Source organism: Rhodamnia argentea, chromosome 8 (assembly GCF_020921035.1).
Source record: "Rhodamnia argentea isolate NSW1041297 chromosome 8, ASM2092103v1, whole genome shotgun sequence".
Taxonomy (NCBI): Eukaryota; Viridiplantae; Streptophyta; class Magnoliopsida; order Myrtales; family Myrtaceae; genus Rhodamnia; species Rhodamnia argentea.
In genome coordinates, this window is record NC_063157.1 from 24,626,058 (window position 1) to 24,643,464 (window position 17,407).

At 40.5% G+C, this 17,407-nt stretch overlaps 4 protein-coding genes across 8 annotated transcripts in view; 3 read left to right on the forward strand and 1 right to left on the reverse strand.

Annotated features, from left to right (window-relative positions):
- On the forward strand, nt 1–4,031 carry LOC115735280 (outer envelope protein 39, chloroplastic). Of its 2 annotated transcripts, XM_030666448.2 has the most exons (12): nt 39–152; nt 263–335; nt 383–449; nt 672–707; nt 833–977; nt 1,066–1,224; nt 1,345–1,415; nt 1,494–1,572; nt 1,671–1,786; nt 2,216–2,363; nt 3,038–3,107; nt 3,542–4,031. In XM_030666448.2, the coding sequence occupies exons 2-12, from the start codon at nt 317–319 to the stop codon at nt 3,697–3,699; spliced, it is 1,068 nt and encodes a 355-aa protein (XP_030522308.1). In that variant the 5' UTR covers nt 39–152; nt 263–316; the 3' UTR covers nt 3,700–4,031. The 2 variants fall into 2 exon arrangements, with proteins under 2 accessions (XP_030522306.1, XP_030522308.1); XM_030666446.2 differs by lacking the exon at nt 263–335 and having other exon boundaries at nt 1–152.
- LOC115735279 (dnaJ protein homolog ANJ1) overlaps nt 4–17,407 on the forward strand; it is a 19,922-nt gene continuing 2,518 nt past the window's right edge. The window contains exon 1 of one of the 2 annotated variants that reach the window (XM_048284244.1): nt 4–41. The gene's annotated coding sequence lies outside the window, so the exon portion shown is untranslated. Of the gene's footprint in view, nt 43–17,407 lie in introns of both variants that reach the window. The other variant, XM_048284243.1, reaches the window with a different exon arrangement.
- Nucleotides 4,831–11,782, reverse strand: LOC115735277 (protein IQ-DOMAIN 5). Of its 3 annotated transcripts, none has more exons than XM_030666443.2 (7): nt 11,718–11,782; nt 10,013–10,129; nt 9,103–9,339; nt 8,532–8,759; nt 7,798–7,911; nt 6,245–6,722; nt 4,831–5,502 (listed from the first exon to the last, which is right to left on the reverse strand). In XM_030666443.2, exons 2-7 carry the CDS (start codon nt 10,094–10,096, stop codon nt 5,342–5,344), a joined length of 1,302 nt encoding a protein of 433 aa, XP_030522303.2. In that variant the 5' UTR covers nt 10,097–10,129; nt 11,718–11,782; the 3' UTR covers nt 4,831–5,341. The 3 variants fall into 3 exon arrangements, with proteins under 3 accessions (XP_030522303.2, XP_048140198.1, XP_048140199.1); XM_048284241.1 differs by having other exon boundaries at nt 11,633–11,743; XM_048284242.1 differs by lacking the exon at nt 11,718–11,782 and adding an exon at nt 11,134–11,307.
- LOC115735281 overlaps nt 16,350–17,407 on the forward strand; it is a 13,919-nt gene continuing 12,861 nt past the window's right edge. Inside the window, exons 1-2 of the mRNA XM_048284248.1 lie at nt 16,350–16,360; nt 17,221–17,224. The gene's annotated coding sequence lies outside the window, so the exon portion shown is untranslated. The remainder of the gene's footprint in view (nt 16,361–17,220; nt 17,225–17,407) is intronic.

Below are 17,407 nucleotides of genomic sequence, written 5' to 3' on the forward strand. Positions count from 1 at the left end.
TCACCCAAGTCTCTTCTCCTTCCTCTCTCTCTCTCTCTCTCTGCACAGAGAGACGTGTATAAAGCCCTTCCATGGCGATTGGTTGAACTCTGGCAATTCGAAGGTCGACCCGATTTGGATGGGAGCTCAGAAAAGCATCCATGCCGGCAAAGGTCCTCTCTTGCTCATGTTCTCGTTTGTTTTTTTTTTTTTCCTTTTCCTTTTCCTTTTCATTTTTTCGCCTCCCCCGGACGAAGTTCACGTTGGCTCGAAATGGTCGGAGAAATGGAACCGCGGTCGTTGAACGCTGTCTTGTTTCTTTCTCACCGCACGCTCCATGGTTTCTGGAAGTGAAGGTTGTGTTCTTTGTTTCTCTGACCTCTTGTCGTCGCATTTGTCGCAGCCAAGATCGACGTTAACGTCGATTTCTCTCAAAAGCTATGCGCTTCTCTGATGCTCCCCTCGTTCAGGTTCTTTCTAACTTCTCTGTTATGATTTGTTGATTGTTCTGTTGGTCATTTCTACTTGTTTGGTTTTGAGAAGGAAATGTGGGGAGAGTAAGAGTAAATGTGAGACTACAGAGAAGAGAGTATCAAGATCAATTTTTGAACGAGCGAGAGGAAAGCAATTTGCTTGCTGGTTTTTTTTTTTTCCTTCCACTAATGCTTCATTTTCTCTTTGTTTTATTGTAGGGGTTCTCAGAGTCCGCTTTCACTGATAATAGGGAGGTAAAGTTTCTGGCTATCATTTCTGTTTGATGCCCTAGTTGGACTCTGTTATCTGTATTTGAAACTTTTCTTTTAGGCTTTTTCGGCATTATAGTAACTTTATTAGTTTTATCTGTTGGTTTTAGTCTTTGCATCAAACACCCAAACCTCTTTGGTGGGAGTGAGAAGCTTGATGTTTCGTGGGATAAGGGCCCGTATGATTCCAATGCATTAATAGCTTATAGGAGGCCGCGACCCGAATGGCTTTCTCAGCAGTCATTTGTAATTCAGGTAATGTGGTACGTATTTCCTTTATGCGAAATTCTAAACTAGCTGCATTTAAAGAGAATATCGGATTAATATGGTTATTGTGTCCCAGCATTCTGTTTCACCTGAGATTGGGGTGCATGGTACGCCTACCGATAATTTCTCACGTTCAGGGAGTGGAGGCGTGAATCTGTCGCAATTCTCGGTTGGACTGGATCTAACAGAGCCTGCAAATTCCAATTGGAGCAGCACAACGAGTATCAGATTTAAGGTTGGATTTATACCACTGCTATGAAAAAATCTAGTTTGAGCATGGCCCTTTTATGATGACACCTGTTATTAAGTTGTCACTCTTTTTTGTAAGAAAAACTAATTATTGTAAGTTATGCAGCATGTTCGGCCTCTAAACGATGATGGTCGCTCCATAAGCAGGGATCTTGATGGGTTACCTGTCACTTGCAGGTAACTCAGGCTTCTTACACAAAATCCTCAGCATTATGAATCATGCTCGACAATGTCTCAGTATTGCCTGAAATGCAGCGGGAGTCCCCACGACAGTATGGTGGTTTTGAAGCAAGAATCTCATTACGCGAAGGCAAATGATCACAGCTTTTTTCGTGTAATGTATCCTGGAATTTGACTCTGTCCAAATCTTATGCTTGAGTTTCCAGATTGTATCTGAATTTCCTTAACAATTCATTTTTGTATTGCTGCCAGCTTAGATTTCAAATAGAGCAAGGAATTCCTCTTCTTTCCAAGTGGATCATATTTAATAAGCTCAAATTTGTCGCGTCAAAGGGAGTCAAATTGGGCCCTGCATTTCTCTTGACAAGGTGATTTCCAGTTATGATGTACTCAAAAAGGATGCATTGACCAGTCAACATGTCTTTATTGGGGCTTTTACTGGCCATTGTAAAATTTCTTAAATTCTAAGTCTAGGTGGTTAAAGATAGCACTACTTGAAAGTTTTTCAGTCAAGAGAAGTTGTGAAAAAGCTTGATGATACTTCTATATAAACTTTAAAAGTGGAAGTATGTGTAGATAGGTTGGAAGCTACAAGGAGGATAGCAGCAGTCTTGACATCAAATACAAGACTGAAGGATGATATTACAGTTAAAAATGAGCAGGCACTACAGATTGTACTTTATTGCCTGACTAGTCTTGAAGTCTTGAGATATTGGCCTGCTGTCTTGAGATAGTTTATGTCATAGTATATAACATGACATTTCCAATTGCTACTCACTTACCACTTGGACTGACAGTTTGACAGGCGGTTCGATTGTAGGAGACATGGCTCCATATCAAGCATTTGCTATTGGAGGTCTTGGCAGTGTGAGAGGTTATGGTGAGGGTGCAATTGGAGTTGGGAGATCATGCCTGGTTGCTAACAGCGAATTCACATTCCCTCTGGTATGCTTTGGCGCCATCATCTTACTCGTATCTGACGTTCTTATTGCATTTTCTCCGACTTCATATTATAGGCTGCATGTGTAAAAGTTCCACATAGGATGTGTTTGCAATGCTGTTACATAAGCCATTATGGCCTCCTCGTAGTATTTGTTCCATTTGCAGAGCTGCATCTTATTATGCATATGTTGTGAGGGCAGTCAGCCAAACCTGGTTCATGTTGGTTGATGTCACTAATTTTTCGCTGAAATACCATAATGGGTTAGGTGTTTTGCTGTGCTTTTTTTTTTTTCTCCTCCTCCAAGGTTGATTTATCGCATCTTGCTTATTCCATTTAAGGGTTCGTCTTCTTTCTGAAACTGGAGTTTTATTGTTCTGATATTTCCTCTACCTGGATTTGCATCCCTTGGTCTCTACTTTCTCTCTGAGCCTTTTTCTTCATGAACTAGTATTCCTGTATCTGCATTTAAGCCTTCACCAGCTTCCACTGTCATCTGAAAGACTGAAACTGTCTTATGATAAATTAATGGGAGAAAATACATTGGCTATGTTCATTGATGTTGGATGATGGAAATGAAGTGGGGTTTATCTTAAATATTTGATTAGTATACTCTTCAATTGTCAAATGGAGCATTGTTATGTGAAGATGTATCTTGTGTTGGCTATGATTCCGTCAGAACGAGACACTGGAAGGTGCAATATTTTTGGATGGTGGGACAGACTTGGGCTCTGGTCGTCATGTACCCGGTAACTTTCAATTCCTATTTATTGACAAGTACATCTACGAGTGGCAAATTGAAAATGCTGTCTTTCACTCATAAATTCATATTAAACAGATTTGTACTGCATTAGTTTATAAACCAGTGACCTCATAAAGTCCTTCATTCTACCTGTCATCATATTGATCTGACAAAGCCGCACTAACAATTTTACAAGTTGAGGCTTGCTGGAAAGCTTATAACCATTGCTATAAATCTTGAACTGGAGTAGTCGGCTCTTTGCAAAGGGCATATCCTTTGCCTAACTAGTTCCCATGTAATTGATACTATTGTCAATACTCAAGAAAGCACCAAAATAGTGTGATAGTGTTTGATATCGGTTGCGGAAAGAGAGTGCAATTCATTTGGGTATTCATTTATCTGTGGACTCCTACCTTATCAACGTTGTGCTGGGGTTTCCAGGAAATCCATCTCTCAGGCAGGGAAAACCAGGTTCGGGAATAGGAGTTGGATACGGCCTCAGATTCAAGTCTCAGTTTGGTCATTTCCAAGTTGATTGTGCCATCAATGCATTTCAACAGAAAACTCTCTCTTTTGGCATCAGCAACCTCACTTCATGACTTGCTTCAACCCTGAGGGCCTCAAACACCATTTCTTCTGCCTCTTATTTAAGAGCTGAAGCTGATTGATGGCAGTTCTGCTCAGCTCTGGACAGTACAATTACCTGCCTTTTTTGTCAGCATTCCGTTCGATAGTCTGGACATGTCGGGAGTAGAAGCTGTAAGCACTCAATCCTCTTCAAATTTAGGAAACTCACAAAGTGAAAGGGATGAGCATTTTTTACAGAGAGAAGCTAGAGGCTGGGTTCTGGTTCAATTTTCAAATCCTTATACGTCTAATGTTTCCAGAACTGAGATTCAAGCGAGACTTACCAAGCAAAAAGTTACACTCTCTTTTCCATTTAGGTTTCTCGTTAATGGTTCGCAGAATATCTCATCTTCTTTCCCATAATACACTTTTATACACAATGTTATGATAAGAAAGCCATGACATTATTTTCGAGAAATTTCGTGTTTGTTATGTTATTATTCTTGAAAAATTATACAGAATCAAGTCAAATATCAGCCCAAAAAATCACCAGGGCAACGTGATAGGTACTTTGGAAATCCTCTCAAACTCATATTTACAGGACGAGTTACTGGCTCTATAGGAGCACTTGACAGTTTCTTAAGGCGAGGAGATATCGTTAACGTTTGCTCACGCGGTCATAATGTCTGTCATAAGTGTGTGAAACCTCCTAGGGGTCGGAGGAGCCATAACCCATAAGCACAGCGGTCGTGGCTTCCATTCGATGTTTCACACCGAGTGTCGAATTTCCTTCTCACAGAGATAATTGCTGGAACCGAATTCTGCGGGGTCTTGTACGAGCGTCTAATTCTCACATAATTCATGCACCAGTGCAGTTCGAGGAAGTTCTTTGGGATTTGACAACAATCACGATCCGGATCCCCTGGCAGCAACTCATGCACAACAACTAAAGAAGTGTCCCCATCTGTCATTGAACGCGTGCATTTGTGCTCGCGCGTGCCCGTGTGCACGTGAGGGAGAGACTGCAATCAATATCATTAGCAGGCTAAATAAAATCTAATCACATTACGGGATTTTCTCATTCTTTCCCAAAATTATGAATTTGGTCGAGTCCGCTGAGTAACAAACACTTTGAGGATCAAAAGGGCGAGGACAAGCAAAGGCAAGTCGATAAAACTCACCAAACCACTGCCAAAGTAGAACATCAAGTGGATACGGTATTGATAGATATAATAGAAGTTGAACCAATAGCACAATCTGTACAGATAGTTTTCACTCAGCAGGCATCTAACAGAGATTTCTCATTCACAATTGCTGATCCATTAGCTAGATTTCTTCACCGCGCAGCCAATTACAAAGGTAATGTTTACTCTCCAACGACCGAATAAGTAAAAAGAAGCACCAAACTACATAAAACTGTGTTATTTTGGAAATATAACAACAACACTGATAAACTTATAGTTCTGTCAACACAAATTGAGACCCGCATGTGTAATTCTTACAACCAGCCAAACTAATCTCTTCGACTCTGCTGCCGTGATAAATAGTTGAGCACCTTGAGAACGAATCTCCCCAGGTGATCGAATCTCCCTGCAACAGTAAGGATCTATGTACACTCTCAAAGTGCAGCACCTTGATGGAATAAACCTCGGACCCACCTTCCCTTTCGACATCTTAAGTCTGCGCATCGATGGCCTGAGGCATGGATTTTTCAGGGTTTGAGTCCCCTCTTACGTTAGTCTGGGCTTTGTCCTTGAGAGTCTTCTGAGAACCCATTGTGCCTTTTACAGCAGTCCTGCCAGGATTTCTGGCTGCCTGATTCCCAGCAGAAGCCCCTGCTCAGAACCTCAACCGTGTCACAGAATGATGCATTAAGTTATAACAAGGTTCCAATTCGTGTTAGGAGAAATTACTAAATACCAGCACGCAAAGAGGCCCATTTTTTTTTTATCGAAAAAAGAGAGAAGAGAGAGACCAATATTTATGAAACTTACATAAGGGTCTATGTCAACTTCGAATCTAGAAAAAAGCCGTTTTTTCAGCTAATTCTAAGAGACGTTTTTTCAAGCTTCCTTCACCTGACATCCTCTATAGATTATACAACAAAAGGGCAGTATGTGGACATTTATCAACCTCAAATATTATTCTCCATCTAAATACAAAGTTGAGATAAACAAAACTATTTCTGGCATTCTCACAGTTAGGTAACCACCGTGATAAATAGACCTTGATGCAGGTACTATCTGTAACTCTAAAAATGCAGAATATAACAATTTATCAAGGACCGTAGAATGTAGAGATAACGAAAGATAATTACAATCCTGCAAATGAATATAATGTAAGCTGCTGTGCGGAGCCTCAAATTCCTCCTTTACTCAAACTAGTGGTCTAATAACCAAGTCGATCGAACTGAGGCATGCCATATGCTTCACCTCAAATTGCAAGCAGAAGTATAAATCCATTTAAACTCTCAACTGGTAATTGATCGACAAAAACAATCCCGATTAACTGCAAACGTAGCATAAAGCCATCAGGACAACAACGTGCAGAACTTAAAGAAGTAGAGACAGAACTCACCGTTATTGGGCAGAGACAATCGCTTCTTTGCCTGTTTTTCAGGTTGTGTGGATCTTTCCTTAGGATTGCTGTGTGATCTTGTACCAACACCAGGTCTCTGGTTGGCTTCTTCAAGCGCATTTTGAGCCACGTGCTTTGGCTTTGGCTTGGAAGAGACCGTTTGAGTCACCTCTGGTGTACTGGTTGAGTTGTTAGGTGAACTACCACAACCATCAGATTGAGAAGGACCCGTTCTCTGGCTGGAGAGATTAGATACAGTCGGCTTCTTTGCAGCAGATTTTATCTGAGGTCTGATGCCATTCTTACCCTCATCTGAACCTTTCTCCCGAATCATAACACCATCTTTGAGATTGATGTCCAGAAAGCGATTTTCCCAAGGTCGAACGGCCATCCATCTCTCTAACCAGTTCCAACCCCAACTGCTTTTATCAGGTTCAAACCCTGAAGGCGGGGCCTGCTGCCTTGATCCAGCTTGCCACTACATGACAGAATGCATTAACAATTCTATTACACAAACAATAAATTTCCTATCTTATTATGAAAACATAAGGCCCTTCATTTCTTAAAAACATTCTTCCATTGATTTCAGATGCCTGAGATTGTGCCAAAGCTTATTCTAGTGTCTCCATGCATGTACGCTCCAGGTGGCATGGCGCTTGAACTGAATAGGCAGTTCAAAGCCAGCCAGCAAGATCATCCATGTCTTCACAAAATACATTTACATAGATGGTGTAGAGTTCAAATAACATATAAGAATTCAAGCAAGCCAACCTTTGGTTTCACATTATAGAGTGCACAGACAGGACATGTTCAGAGCAGATGAGAAGCAGACTACAAGCTACCCTGAGAAGCTAAACATTGAATTAGCTTGTGATATAAAAAAATAAAAAACTCTGATGGAAACTCCTGGTAAGTCTTCTCTGAGGGAAAAGCAAGCCCACTTATTAGAAAAGGAAGGGTATGTTGCTGCCGTCATAGTTTGGCCAATTTTTGTCCAGGCAATTACACAGGTAAAAATGAATCGACAGCTCCGTAGCTCAAGTTTATGAAAACTTGTTAAAATATGGTGTGTTACTGCATAGATTTATGGCTGCTCTCGTGCTGTCTCATCGTCCTCATGAGAAGCCACCACCCACAGGGTCATCTATATGGGCAAACTAGTGCATGTGTTTGAAAACAAAAGTTACGATATCTCATGAATGCAAGGGCATAGTACTTCCGCATAGCCATCTCATGAGATGCCTCCTGTGCATAGGCATCTGTGTAGGGACAATAATATAGATGATCTTTAACTTATCGAGAATATCTACGTGTGTCAATATGTATCATACATGATACGCATGGTCATATCTACGGCAAATCTTGAATTAACAGCATCAAAAAGAATTTGCATGATAGCCCTAGTCAAAACCATGGTACAGATAGCATGTTAGACATCCAAGTTTTTTTCCAAATTCTATATTTGTTTGCATTGGTCCATGCCTTGGTATTGAACACATTTAACCAAATTAGCACTTCAGAAACCCATCAAGGTTGCCAGTCAATGTCATCACCTGATGAGCTAGAGCATATGCCATTGCTCTTTCCCGCTTAGCTGCAGCCTCTTGTCTCTTCAGTAATTTGCATTGAATTTGTTCAACAGAACCAACGCTATCACACCAACCTTCCTGCACTTGCAGACAAAACTAACTAAAGCACTTGGTGGGGGGACATTACAGCAGGAACACAATCACAGAACGGTTAAGCGCAAAACTGCATCACTTTACTCTTGCAATGTAAGCATTGGCTAGAGACTTCCACTTATATAGCTTTTTATGCTAGAGTGGGGTCAGGCTATTATTCTGCCTTTAATTTGTGATGTTAATCGACAATTTTCAATAATTTACTGAAAAAGATAGACAAAAATGCAACTCGGCACAAACATGTATAACAGATTTCATCTCTGTGTCACAGTAAAGGTACATTTTCATTTTATTAATGCTGCTTCTGGTTTTACATTAGTCAGAGGAACCTCCCTTTTTCAGGTCTAATCATCACTTCAAGAACTAATAAAATTATAACTCCATTTAGTCCCTGAACAATCATCATGCATATAAACTCAGCCTGTTGTCAGGCGACGCTGTTTCGGACTTGATATGCGGCCAGGGGATGATCTTACCCTTGCAAGCTCTCGTTTGTTTTGCATCCAATCGGATTATTCAGATCTACTTCATACAAAAATTTGAAGAGAAAAAAATCTTTGCTGTACGAATTGCTATGTCTTGAAAACAAGAACTGATGAACTTACTTCAATTTCACGAACACGGGCCTCATTTGCTACTTGCTGCTGAAGTTTCTGCTGTACAGTTTGACTTTCCAACGCTAAACGAACGCGTCTTGCTCGAACACGAGCCTGAACTCTCACTAATGCTTGCATGCATCGCAGAGTTATTGCAGCTTGCTTTCTCACAGCATGGCCCCTGACCAGGGCTTGAAGCCTCACCAATCCCTTCAAAGCCCGTAGGGCTCTTCTAGCCTAATTGTGTATACGAGACAGAGTTAATTGCAGCATAATCAGCCTCACTGTCAAAAGATAACTTCCATTTAAATGATAACTCAAATTTCACAAAGATGAACTTGCTCATCTGCCATTGCAAAAAGACCAAGTACATTCCACAACAAGCTCTAAGATTCAAAATTCACGTTTTCATATCATTGTTCATCTGATTACCAAAATAAGTATGGAAATAAAGCATGCAGTCCACGATGGATTTAGTAAAGATAGATAGGGAGCACATCATAGATCCAAGGCTTCTACAACTATGCTTTACTCTGTTTCAACACACTATAAATGCTGCAAATGATGAAAGCGTCGATACCAGAAATCCTCGAAAAGCCGTTTGGATACGTATAGCAGCCCACTCTCCTCTCACAATTTGTTGATCATGAGTAGCTTCTTGTACTTGAACTGAAGTCGAAGGGGTCCCAGCAGCGTCTGGAATTTTGCTATCTCCATCATTACCAGCAGAATTGCAATCAAATGCATCTTCAAGTTTATAGCTGTCCATCTCAACTGCATGCTTTCTCGGGTGACGAGACTTACTGCCTGAACTTTTCTGTAGACGGTATAATAAATAGATTGAGTGAGACTCACCGGATCCATTATCCTTTAACATTCACTAAAACATTTTAAAGCAAATTAAGGATTTTTCAAATTCTTGGTCAGCCCGATCTTCTGAAACCCCAAAGGATCATTGTAAAGTTGACTCTACAAGCTAGATAATACAGCCAGAGAAGTAAAAATTCACACTTTAAGTAAACTACTAGAGTTTACAGTCTTCTTTGGCCAGACAAATCTTGCGATTGGAAGAATATGAGCAGCCTTCACAGCCGATCCATGGCTAGGTAAAGCAATCAGTAGAATGATGCAACTAACCGCCAAAATGGACCCAGAGTGGTTTATTGTTGACGAGATTGAGCTATTTTCAACCGCAAGAACCACGCAGTTAATATTGTTGACGAGATTGAGCTATTATATCAGTAGTAAGATCAGTAGAGGAAAGGAGTTACATCTCTAGTTTTGAAAGGCACTTAACCTGACTTGCCCTTCGTACAAAACTATTAGTAGATAGTGATGAAGTGCAAATTCAAAAGCAGCTACCAAAGAAAATGACTGGGGGAAGAACAATAAGCAACTTCCAGTGGATACTGGTACATACATTGTCCAACTGGAAGGAAATTGCAAGGACACAAACATTGTGTGGAGGAAAACATAAAACAAATGCTCACGTTTTCATTATTCTCAGAAGCAGGTGATTTTTCTGACTTCTTAAAGCCAACCAAGGCTTTAATCCATTTCCCCGAGACACCCATACTGCGAGTAAGCCGAATTCAGCCAATACCAACCTGGTGGAGAAAATATATAGTGTGAAATATTGACTGGGTGTATATTATAATAACTAAAGATGAAAACAGAAGAATAATCCAAATACAAGGGATACTCATTACTGTGAATAGAGCAGGACAAGTTAAAATAATGACTGGAAGTAATTCACATGAAGGAAAAAATGGAAGCTGCAATCCCAAGAAGCAATGTTTTGGGAGGAGATTTAAATTCATCAATTTATTTCTGAGATTGTTCCACAATTGGTTCACATTTTTTTTCCCAACTGCATAGACCATGCAAAGCAGTCAAAGTGCACACTAATCCAAGTTTCTAAACCAGAAAAAGTAGCTGCCAAGCAACAACTTCAACTCCCAAGACCAACTTCGGCACGAGCAAGTTAACCATGGGTAATTGTTCAATGTAGAACTTTCCTTGACTTGAGTTCATTACCATGATGATAATTCAGCAGCTCGTAAATTACCACTATGATTACAGGACAATCGCTTTCAATCTCATGCCATTACCAGACATTAGTCCATTAACATGAGGAAAAAAAAAGCTACTCACTCCAATGTTGACGTATTATGACAATATTGCTTTTGCATGCGATGGTATCCTCAGCTGAAACGTACATATCCAACTATTAAACTTTATTAGACTGTGAACAATATTTTGGAACCTTAGATGCACGAAGTGGGACGAATACTTTATGGGCTTTACTAGAGAGGGATGAACACCTTCTCCTCTTCGTTGTGGTGGGTGAATACTGTGTTTGGTTTATTTCCCCTCCACAACCCAGGTGAAAAACGGTGAAGATACTAACTAGGCAAGAAACAGTCTAAATGACTTGGAAGATAGTATTCCTTTTAGTACCAGTCAAATTAACACTGAATTGGAAGATAGAAATTACGGCTTTCACGTTATTGGCATTTGCCAACTTTCTACATCAGCCTCTGCAACAGTAAAACAGTATGAGCAGCAGCCCCATGAAAATATCAAATCCCCGTACACCCTTTTCCCACACCTCTCATCAAAATCCTAGTGCGTGCAAAACCCAACTGCAGCTCTGCATACAACCAACCAGTTCTGCAGGACTCGTGTCGATCATAAGCAGAGCTGCATGAAATGACCTTATTAACGCAACGGCCTATCTCAGTGCCGGAAAAATCCCCAAGCTAACAATCTCGCCCCAAATTCAAGCTCAAACACCCTTTTTTTTTTTTTTTTGGTCCAACAAGCTCAAACACCCTACCCAGCAAGGTTTGCGGCAACTTCGAACATCCTCGAGGGGGAAACGGCAATATGCACAGCCAAAGCCCCGAAAAAAAAAAAAAAAAAAAACCCCCGACGACCGCGGGAAATCCGACAGTCGGAAGCTGACTGGACATCGCGCGCGAGCCGACACCAAAATGCAGCCAAGGAGCAAAAGCGGAAAAAGGAAAACGACTACGAATTGAGCGCTGAATTCAACAAGGAAACAATGCGGATCAGCAGATCGCGAGCTCAGCGAGACTCGAATTCACCTGAAGCAACGTGAATGTCGCAAATGAACAGAGAAAGTAACAGCAGAGAGGGAGAGAGGGGGACAGAGAGGGAGGTAGAAGATACCTTCGAGGCCGTTGATCTATCGAATAGTCAGCAAAGTCACAATCTCTCTCTCTCTCTCTCTAAAAGGAGCGACAGAATAATTTGCGAATCCGCGTTAGGTGGCGATGGAGAAGAAAATAGCCCGGCCCGGCGCAAAGAGAGGGAGGGGTGTCGGCTAACGTGCTCCGGGAGAGGCGACGCCGTGGGAGGTGAATGGTCGCCGTCGCGTCGCTGTCCCGAGCGTCCTTGCATGCGACCCGAGAGAGCACAAAGCTAAAATCACGGGTCGCGTCCCGCGCCGTTGGATGGCCGATTCGATCGAGCCCCACGTAGGCGGTGGGGGCGGCAGGCGCACGTTAGCGTGGATCGTGCCCCTCGGTCTTCGGCCCAGGTGAAAAATCAACAATAAACTTTTTTTTTCTTTTTTTCTTTTTTTTTTGGTGTTGTGTTGGGAGGGAGCTTAAAGTTAAAACTCAAACAAATTAGGCTCCGGAATTTGTGTGGGTGGGGCCCGGACTTTGATAATGCGGGCATTAATTAGTCCGACGTCAATAATGTTTAAAGTGGCTGTCCGTGTGTACACTTTTTATTTTTTTATTATTTTGCTTAATCTTAGTTTGATGACACGCGTTCTAAATGTTTTTAACTCGAAACATCGCGGCATGTAATTGTTAACATGTAAATTCACATGTAGTGTTTTTTAAAATCCCAAACGATGTTTTAAATTTTGGTGTTATTACTTGATCCCGAACGAACGGATCCTGAATTAGGAAAAGGAACTTCTTTGTGACTCTCGATCCATAAATCTTTGATTTATTTAAGTTCATTATCTCTGCATGCGGCATGCGCGTGCCCACAAATTACGGATAAAGGTCCTAAATCAATTTTAATTGTATCAATTTAATTCTAAATATTTTTGTCAATTCAATCATAAATTTTTTATCTATACTAATTAAATTCTAAACATTTTTACGATTTATTAATTTAGTCTTTTCGGCTAATTTTGGAGGGAAATCACTCATATTGAGGTTGATTGGTTCCAAAGTGGGTTGTTCTCACCCTAAAGCGGGAACCGGCCACTAATGTCCAATTCCACAAATTGGAACTAGGAACCACCCACTAGGTCTATGAAACCAATCGTGACCCGAGAGACCGAGAATGGGAAATGTATATTGTACTTCTATTTCACATTTTTATTTAGATGGGTCATTAATGGGTCGCTCTTTATTTCCAAATCAGCCATAGTGGGTTTTAAAAATTAAAAGGCCAAAATAGATGTGTCTTAAATGGGTCTGCTCTGAACCCATTTAAAACCTGTTTAACTCATTTAACCTAATCTTTTCTTCTTCTATCTTCGGTCTTGAGACTTTTACTCACGACGCGACACGGCTTTGGGATTTTCTCTCTCCCTCTTTGACTCGACTTCTACGGACCTACAACTCTCATAGAAGCTAGCGGATCACCCGAAGCTGCCCAAGGGGAAGACGATCGCCATGGTGGTCTTCGACGGCTAGGACGAGGCCAATCCCGACCAGTACAACTGCATCCGCATCGTCAAGACCAAATAAAAATCGTGGATATGCTCTTTGGAGTGTGGGTACTGTTATTTTATCAATAAATTGACTAAATTTACTAATCTGAATTCTCAATGATATATCATGCTAAATCTTTATTTGGTTCTCTCACTTTGGCATTTGCAATAGCTACTATCTCATTGTAGTTGTAGTTGTAGTCTATCAGATCAATGTAATTCTAATGACCTGTATGTGTGAGTTGCATTGTATTTCTATCGTTAAGGGTTAATAAAAGCAGTGGATGTTGAAAATTTTGCATGATAAATCATTGGGAATGCAGATTAGTCAACTTATTCCCATATAAGATTCTGGGATTCTATATTGGTGTATGAAGATTGTGAATAATAAGATTGAATGCAGAGTCACGCGATTGAATTGAATAAAAGCATCTCTCTAAAGGCATTTTCTACGGGAGGAAGCATTGGTTTATACATTCTTCGTGGTCTCGACTCTAAGGATAGTTTTTTTCGCTAATAGCCCACTTGTTTCTCGAGAAGATATGGGAAATATGCTCAATATCAGAGGGAGAAGCGGCTGGTTTTCGTTGGCGATACCTTGAACAGGAATATGTGGGAATTGATTGTTTGCATCCTACGAGGCTCAGTGAAAGATCAAAAGAAATTCTATGAAGCCAATAGCAGACGTCACTTTCGCTTTGAAGGAGTGAATGAGCTCCATCCCTGTAGCATCATCTTATTTGCAAATTTGCTGTGATTTGAACCTGCATTTGATTCTTTACCTTTGGCTATTGGTGGGTCACTTGCTGGGACATCTTCTTCTAGTCTAGTTTGTTGGGTGTTGTGAAGAAGCCAACTCTGGTGTACCTGAAGAACATTTTTCCCTCTTCAGGTTTTGAAGTGGACAACAACATATTGGATTTAGTTACAAAGTTGACCATTCAATGTGAATTCTCAGGTTTCTTGCTGGGGATGGCTTCGTGATTGAAACTTCATTTGGTACTCTCTTCTTGTAATACTTTGACCAAGAGCATGATTCGTCTGTCTATTTTGACCAAGAGCATGATTTCTCCGTCAATTTTGACCAAAAACAAGTTCTTCCGGCACTTGTCGATGATCTTGTCTTCGTTTTACAAGTAGTTCTCGCAGCATGTTATCTTATATGTTTCGTCTGTCATTAGATTGACTCTAATCAAATTATGAGATTGTCTTTTTTTAGGAGTTGTGCGTGTTTATTTCATTAACTCACAAGAGCCGATTATTTTTTTTTTTTTTTTGTCAAGGCGATTATTAAATTTAATGGATCTTAAACTGATGATGTAGAAGGGAAAAAAAAACGTAATTTTTTTTATAAAATCATAAAAAATTAAAATTATAAAAATGCCGACTTGTATTTCATGAAAATATTTCAGCAATATAATTTTATTAAACAATCATAAGAAATAAATATTCATAGATTAACTTAAATATAGAAATGTTTTCTTAAATGGGTTCGGTCCCACCAGAACCAGCCGATTTAGTCTAGTTCGGTTCGAGTAGTTTCTCGTCCATTTGCACACCCCTAGCTGGCATAGTGTTCTAGTTAGCGCTGTCGTCTTATATGCCATGGTCTACGTTAACATGGGTAATTTTTGTATACATTTAAAGTTTTCCTAATTTTTTTTTCCAACTTTGGGCAGGCAAGGTGGTTGGCTGACCCTCACCGACCACTAGCGAGGCGACCCTTGCCCAGATCCGGCGAGGACCAACCTCACATTGGACCAACGAGGGCGCGGATGCCCTCGCCGACCCAAGGTTGAAAAAAAGAACAGAAAAGGAGGTATAAAAAATAGAAGAAATGATAAATAAAAAAAAAGAATCAAAAAAATAAAATAAACCAAAAAGTTATAAAAGTCGTCCACATCAACGTCGGCGGTGCCATATAAAATTACCAGCGCGTATTAGACCGTCATATTGATGTTTTAAGTTCCTTATTTGTCGCACTCACACGGTCGTGGATGGCTCTTCCTCACCTCCATCGCCTGATGATTCCAATTCCGTGATCGAAGGATCACCTCACATCCCTTCACCTCCATTGACATGTTATCTTAATACATCAACTTCACGAGAATATAATTAGATTGCATCTAAGTATCATAAACCTAAACTAAAACAGCCAAACTGTACATCGGCTTTGGTAAACTTTAGTATTTTCATGTTAACTCTATGCTGACAAGTAACATTCTAGCATCACAGAATCTAGCAACATCCACCTCCCTGCTCTCTTTTGCCTCTTATATACTTTCTTTTCCTTTTCAGACTTTCAGTTCTAGAAGGCCTAAATATGCAACGAAAACTAGGGTAGGAATTTGATCAAACACTTTAAGGGCATTGGGGGATCATCGAAGTCTCATGAGAGCCGACACCATCAGTTACGGTAAATCCAACGAATCACGTACCCAAAACTCATCAACTCACCAATCAACAAAAAGGAAGGGAACGAAGAAAGCAGGAGGCCACTGTGAAAACGAAAGCTGATGTGGTCAATTCTCCCAAGAGTTTCAGCAATCCCCTAGTGATTGAGCACAAAAACATGAGAAAGGGGTGTCCTCGCAATGTGAAAAGAAGCGAGACGATTGCTTTGATGAGCAATACCTCCGAGGACGAGGGCAGGCTTGCCGAGCTTCTTGCCGGCGACAGGCTTAGCCTTACGATTCATGCGTGTGTCTATGTGATTGCCATCATAATACTCGGGAAAGTAAGTGCTTTAATTTCAGACATGCAATTTATTAATTTCTAATCTAGGTCGGTCCATGTTAGGTTTCAATCAAGTTTTGAATTCAATATCTTGGTCATTTTTTTGAAATCAAATGGACTGTCAATTTCCAAAAAGATCGGAGAAATTCTTTTCGGGAAATTTGTTAGGCAATGAGTCAATGGTGATGGAGAGAGAGAAGCAAAGAGAGAGTCGCTCTAGGTCTCGAAGAGGAACTGATAGTCTAAGACAAATGAAAAGGTTGTTCGGCTCAACATTTGGAAAGGACTTTGGGGAAATGCAATTGCATTCCTAGGCCTTTGGTCCAAAATAGGTCTGAAAGTACTTTGGAAAGCTGCATTTTTGGAATGCAATTATAATATTTTTTCTTCCAATTTTGTCCTCGCTCAACTTTTTTTGAAAATATCCTTGAAAACACTAATTTTGTCAGTAAAGGCCTCGATCACCGAAAGGCTCCGCAAGTCGCCGCCGGGGTGACCTCATGCGAGCCCTAGATCACACCATCGACAATTTCCCAAAGGCTAGATCTGGCTATTGGCGGCCAAAGCCAGCAATTGGCAAGCGGCAAATAGTTTAAAAGTTTTTAAATAATTTTTTTTATTAAAAGTCAAATGTAGTTTTTACCAAATGCCATTTCCGTTAAAATTGCTTTCTATTGTGTTTTTAAAATACATTTTACCAAACACTACATGCATTTAAAAATCCCATTTTATTCAAAGGTATTTACATTTTCTTAAGGACATTTTTTCAAAATTGAACCAAATAGGCCCTCTAAAGTTTGAACCCTAGTTCTCAACATCTATTTTCAAGAGAGGGTCACTTTTTTGCTTGTTTCTTAAAGCAAAGAACCGGGAACTGGATCCGGACTCTCCATAACTTGGAAGGGAATCGGATTTGCTTGGTCTAATTTTTCGATCGTCGCTTCTACTTTGGAACCATGCTCGCTCTAAGAGAAATACCGAAGGCATGTTCTCCGACTAGCCATAGTAGTGGGCTAGGGTACGTAGTGCGCGCTGTATCAGTGCTAGTCAAATGTTATGAAGTTTCGTTGCCAATTTTTTGTTTTTTGGGTTTCGCATAAATTTTCGAAAGGAATTTTATTGTATACACAAAATTACCTGAAAATCAACCTATTTGAAAACACCTCTGATTTTTTTTAGCTGTTTTTTTTTTCTTTTCGAAAAAGCGGGTTTATGTTAAGAAATTCTATCATTTCACGAGTTTCGAGTGACTTCTAGCCCGTTATTCGAATTACGTGAGGGGGGAATATACTTATTTATGCTTTTGGTTTTAGTGAATTTTCCCCCCGCAGGAAGGTTCTAGAAAAACTCCAGAGTCTTCCCTGGGGTCAACCCCACGAAGCCGAGGGGCGAGTTCGCGAGGCGAAATCTGCACCGTCTATCCAATTCCCAGCAGCCCCCGCGA

What these genes read in the sequence shown, in the direction of transcription:
- LOC115735280 (XM_030666446.2), top strand. Translation starts at nt 119, where the DNA reads ATGGGAGCTCAGAAAAGCATCCATGCCGGCAAAG. An exon ending in CAACGAGTATCAGATTTAAG is followed by an intron (nt 1,225 to 1,344) that starts GTTGGATTTATA and finishes TAAGTTATGCAG; the next exon opens with CATGTTCGGCCTCTAAACGA. An exon ending in GCGAATTCACATTCCCTCTG is followed by an intron (nt 2,364 to 3,037) that starts GTATGCTTTGGC and finishes TGATTCCGTCAG; the next exon opens with AACGAGACACTGGAAGGTGC.
- LOC115735277 (XM_030666443.2), bottom strand. Translation starts at nt 10,096, where the DNA reads ATGGGTGTCTCGGGGAAATGGATTAAAGCCTTGGTTGGCTTTAAGAAG. An exon ending in CTTCTGAGAATAATGAAAAC is followed by an intron (nt 9,340 to 10,012) that starts GTGAGCATTTGT and finishes TACCGTCTACAG; the next exon opens with AAAAGTTCAGGCAGTAAGTC. An exon ending in ATTGTCTCTGCCCAATAACG is followed by an intron (nt 5,503 to 6,244) that starts GTGAGTTCTGTC and finishes GGTTCTGAGCAG; the next exon opens with GGGCTTCTGCTGGGAATCAG.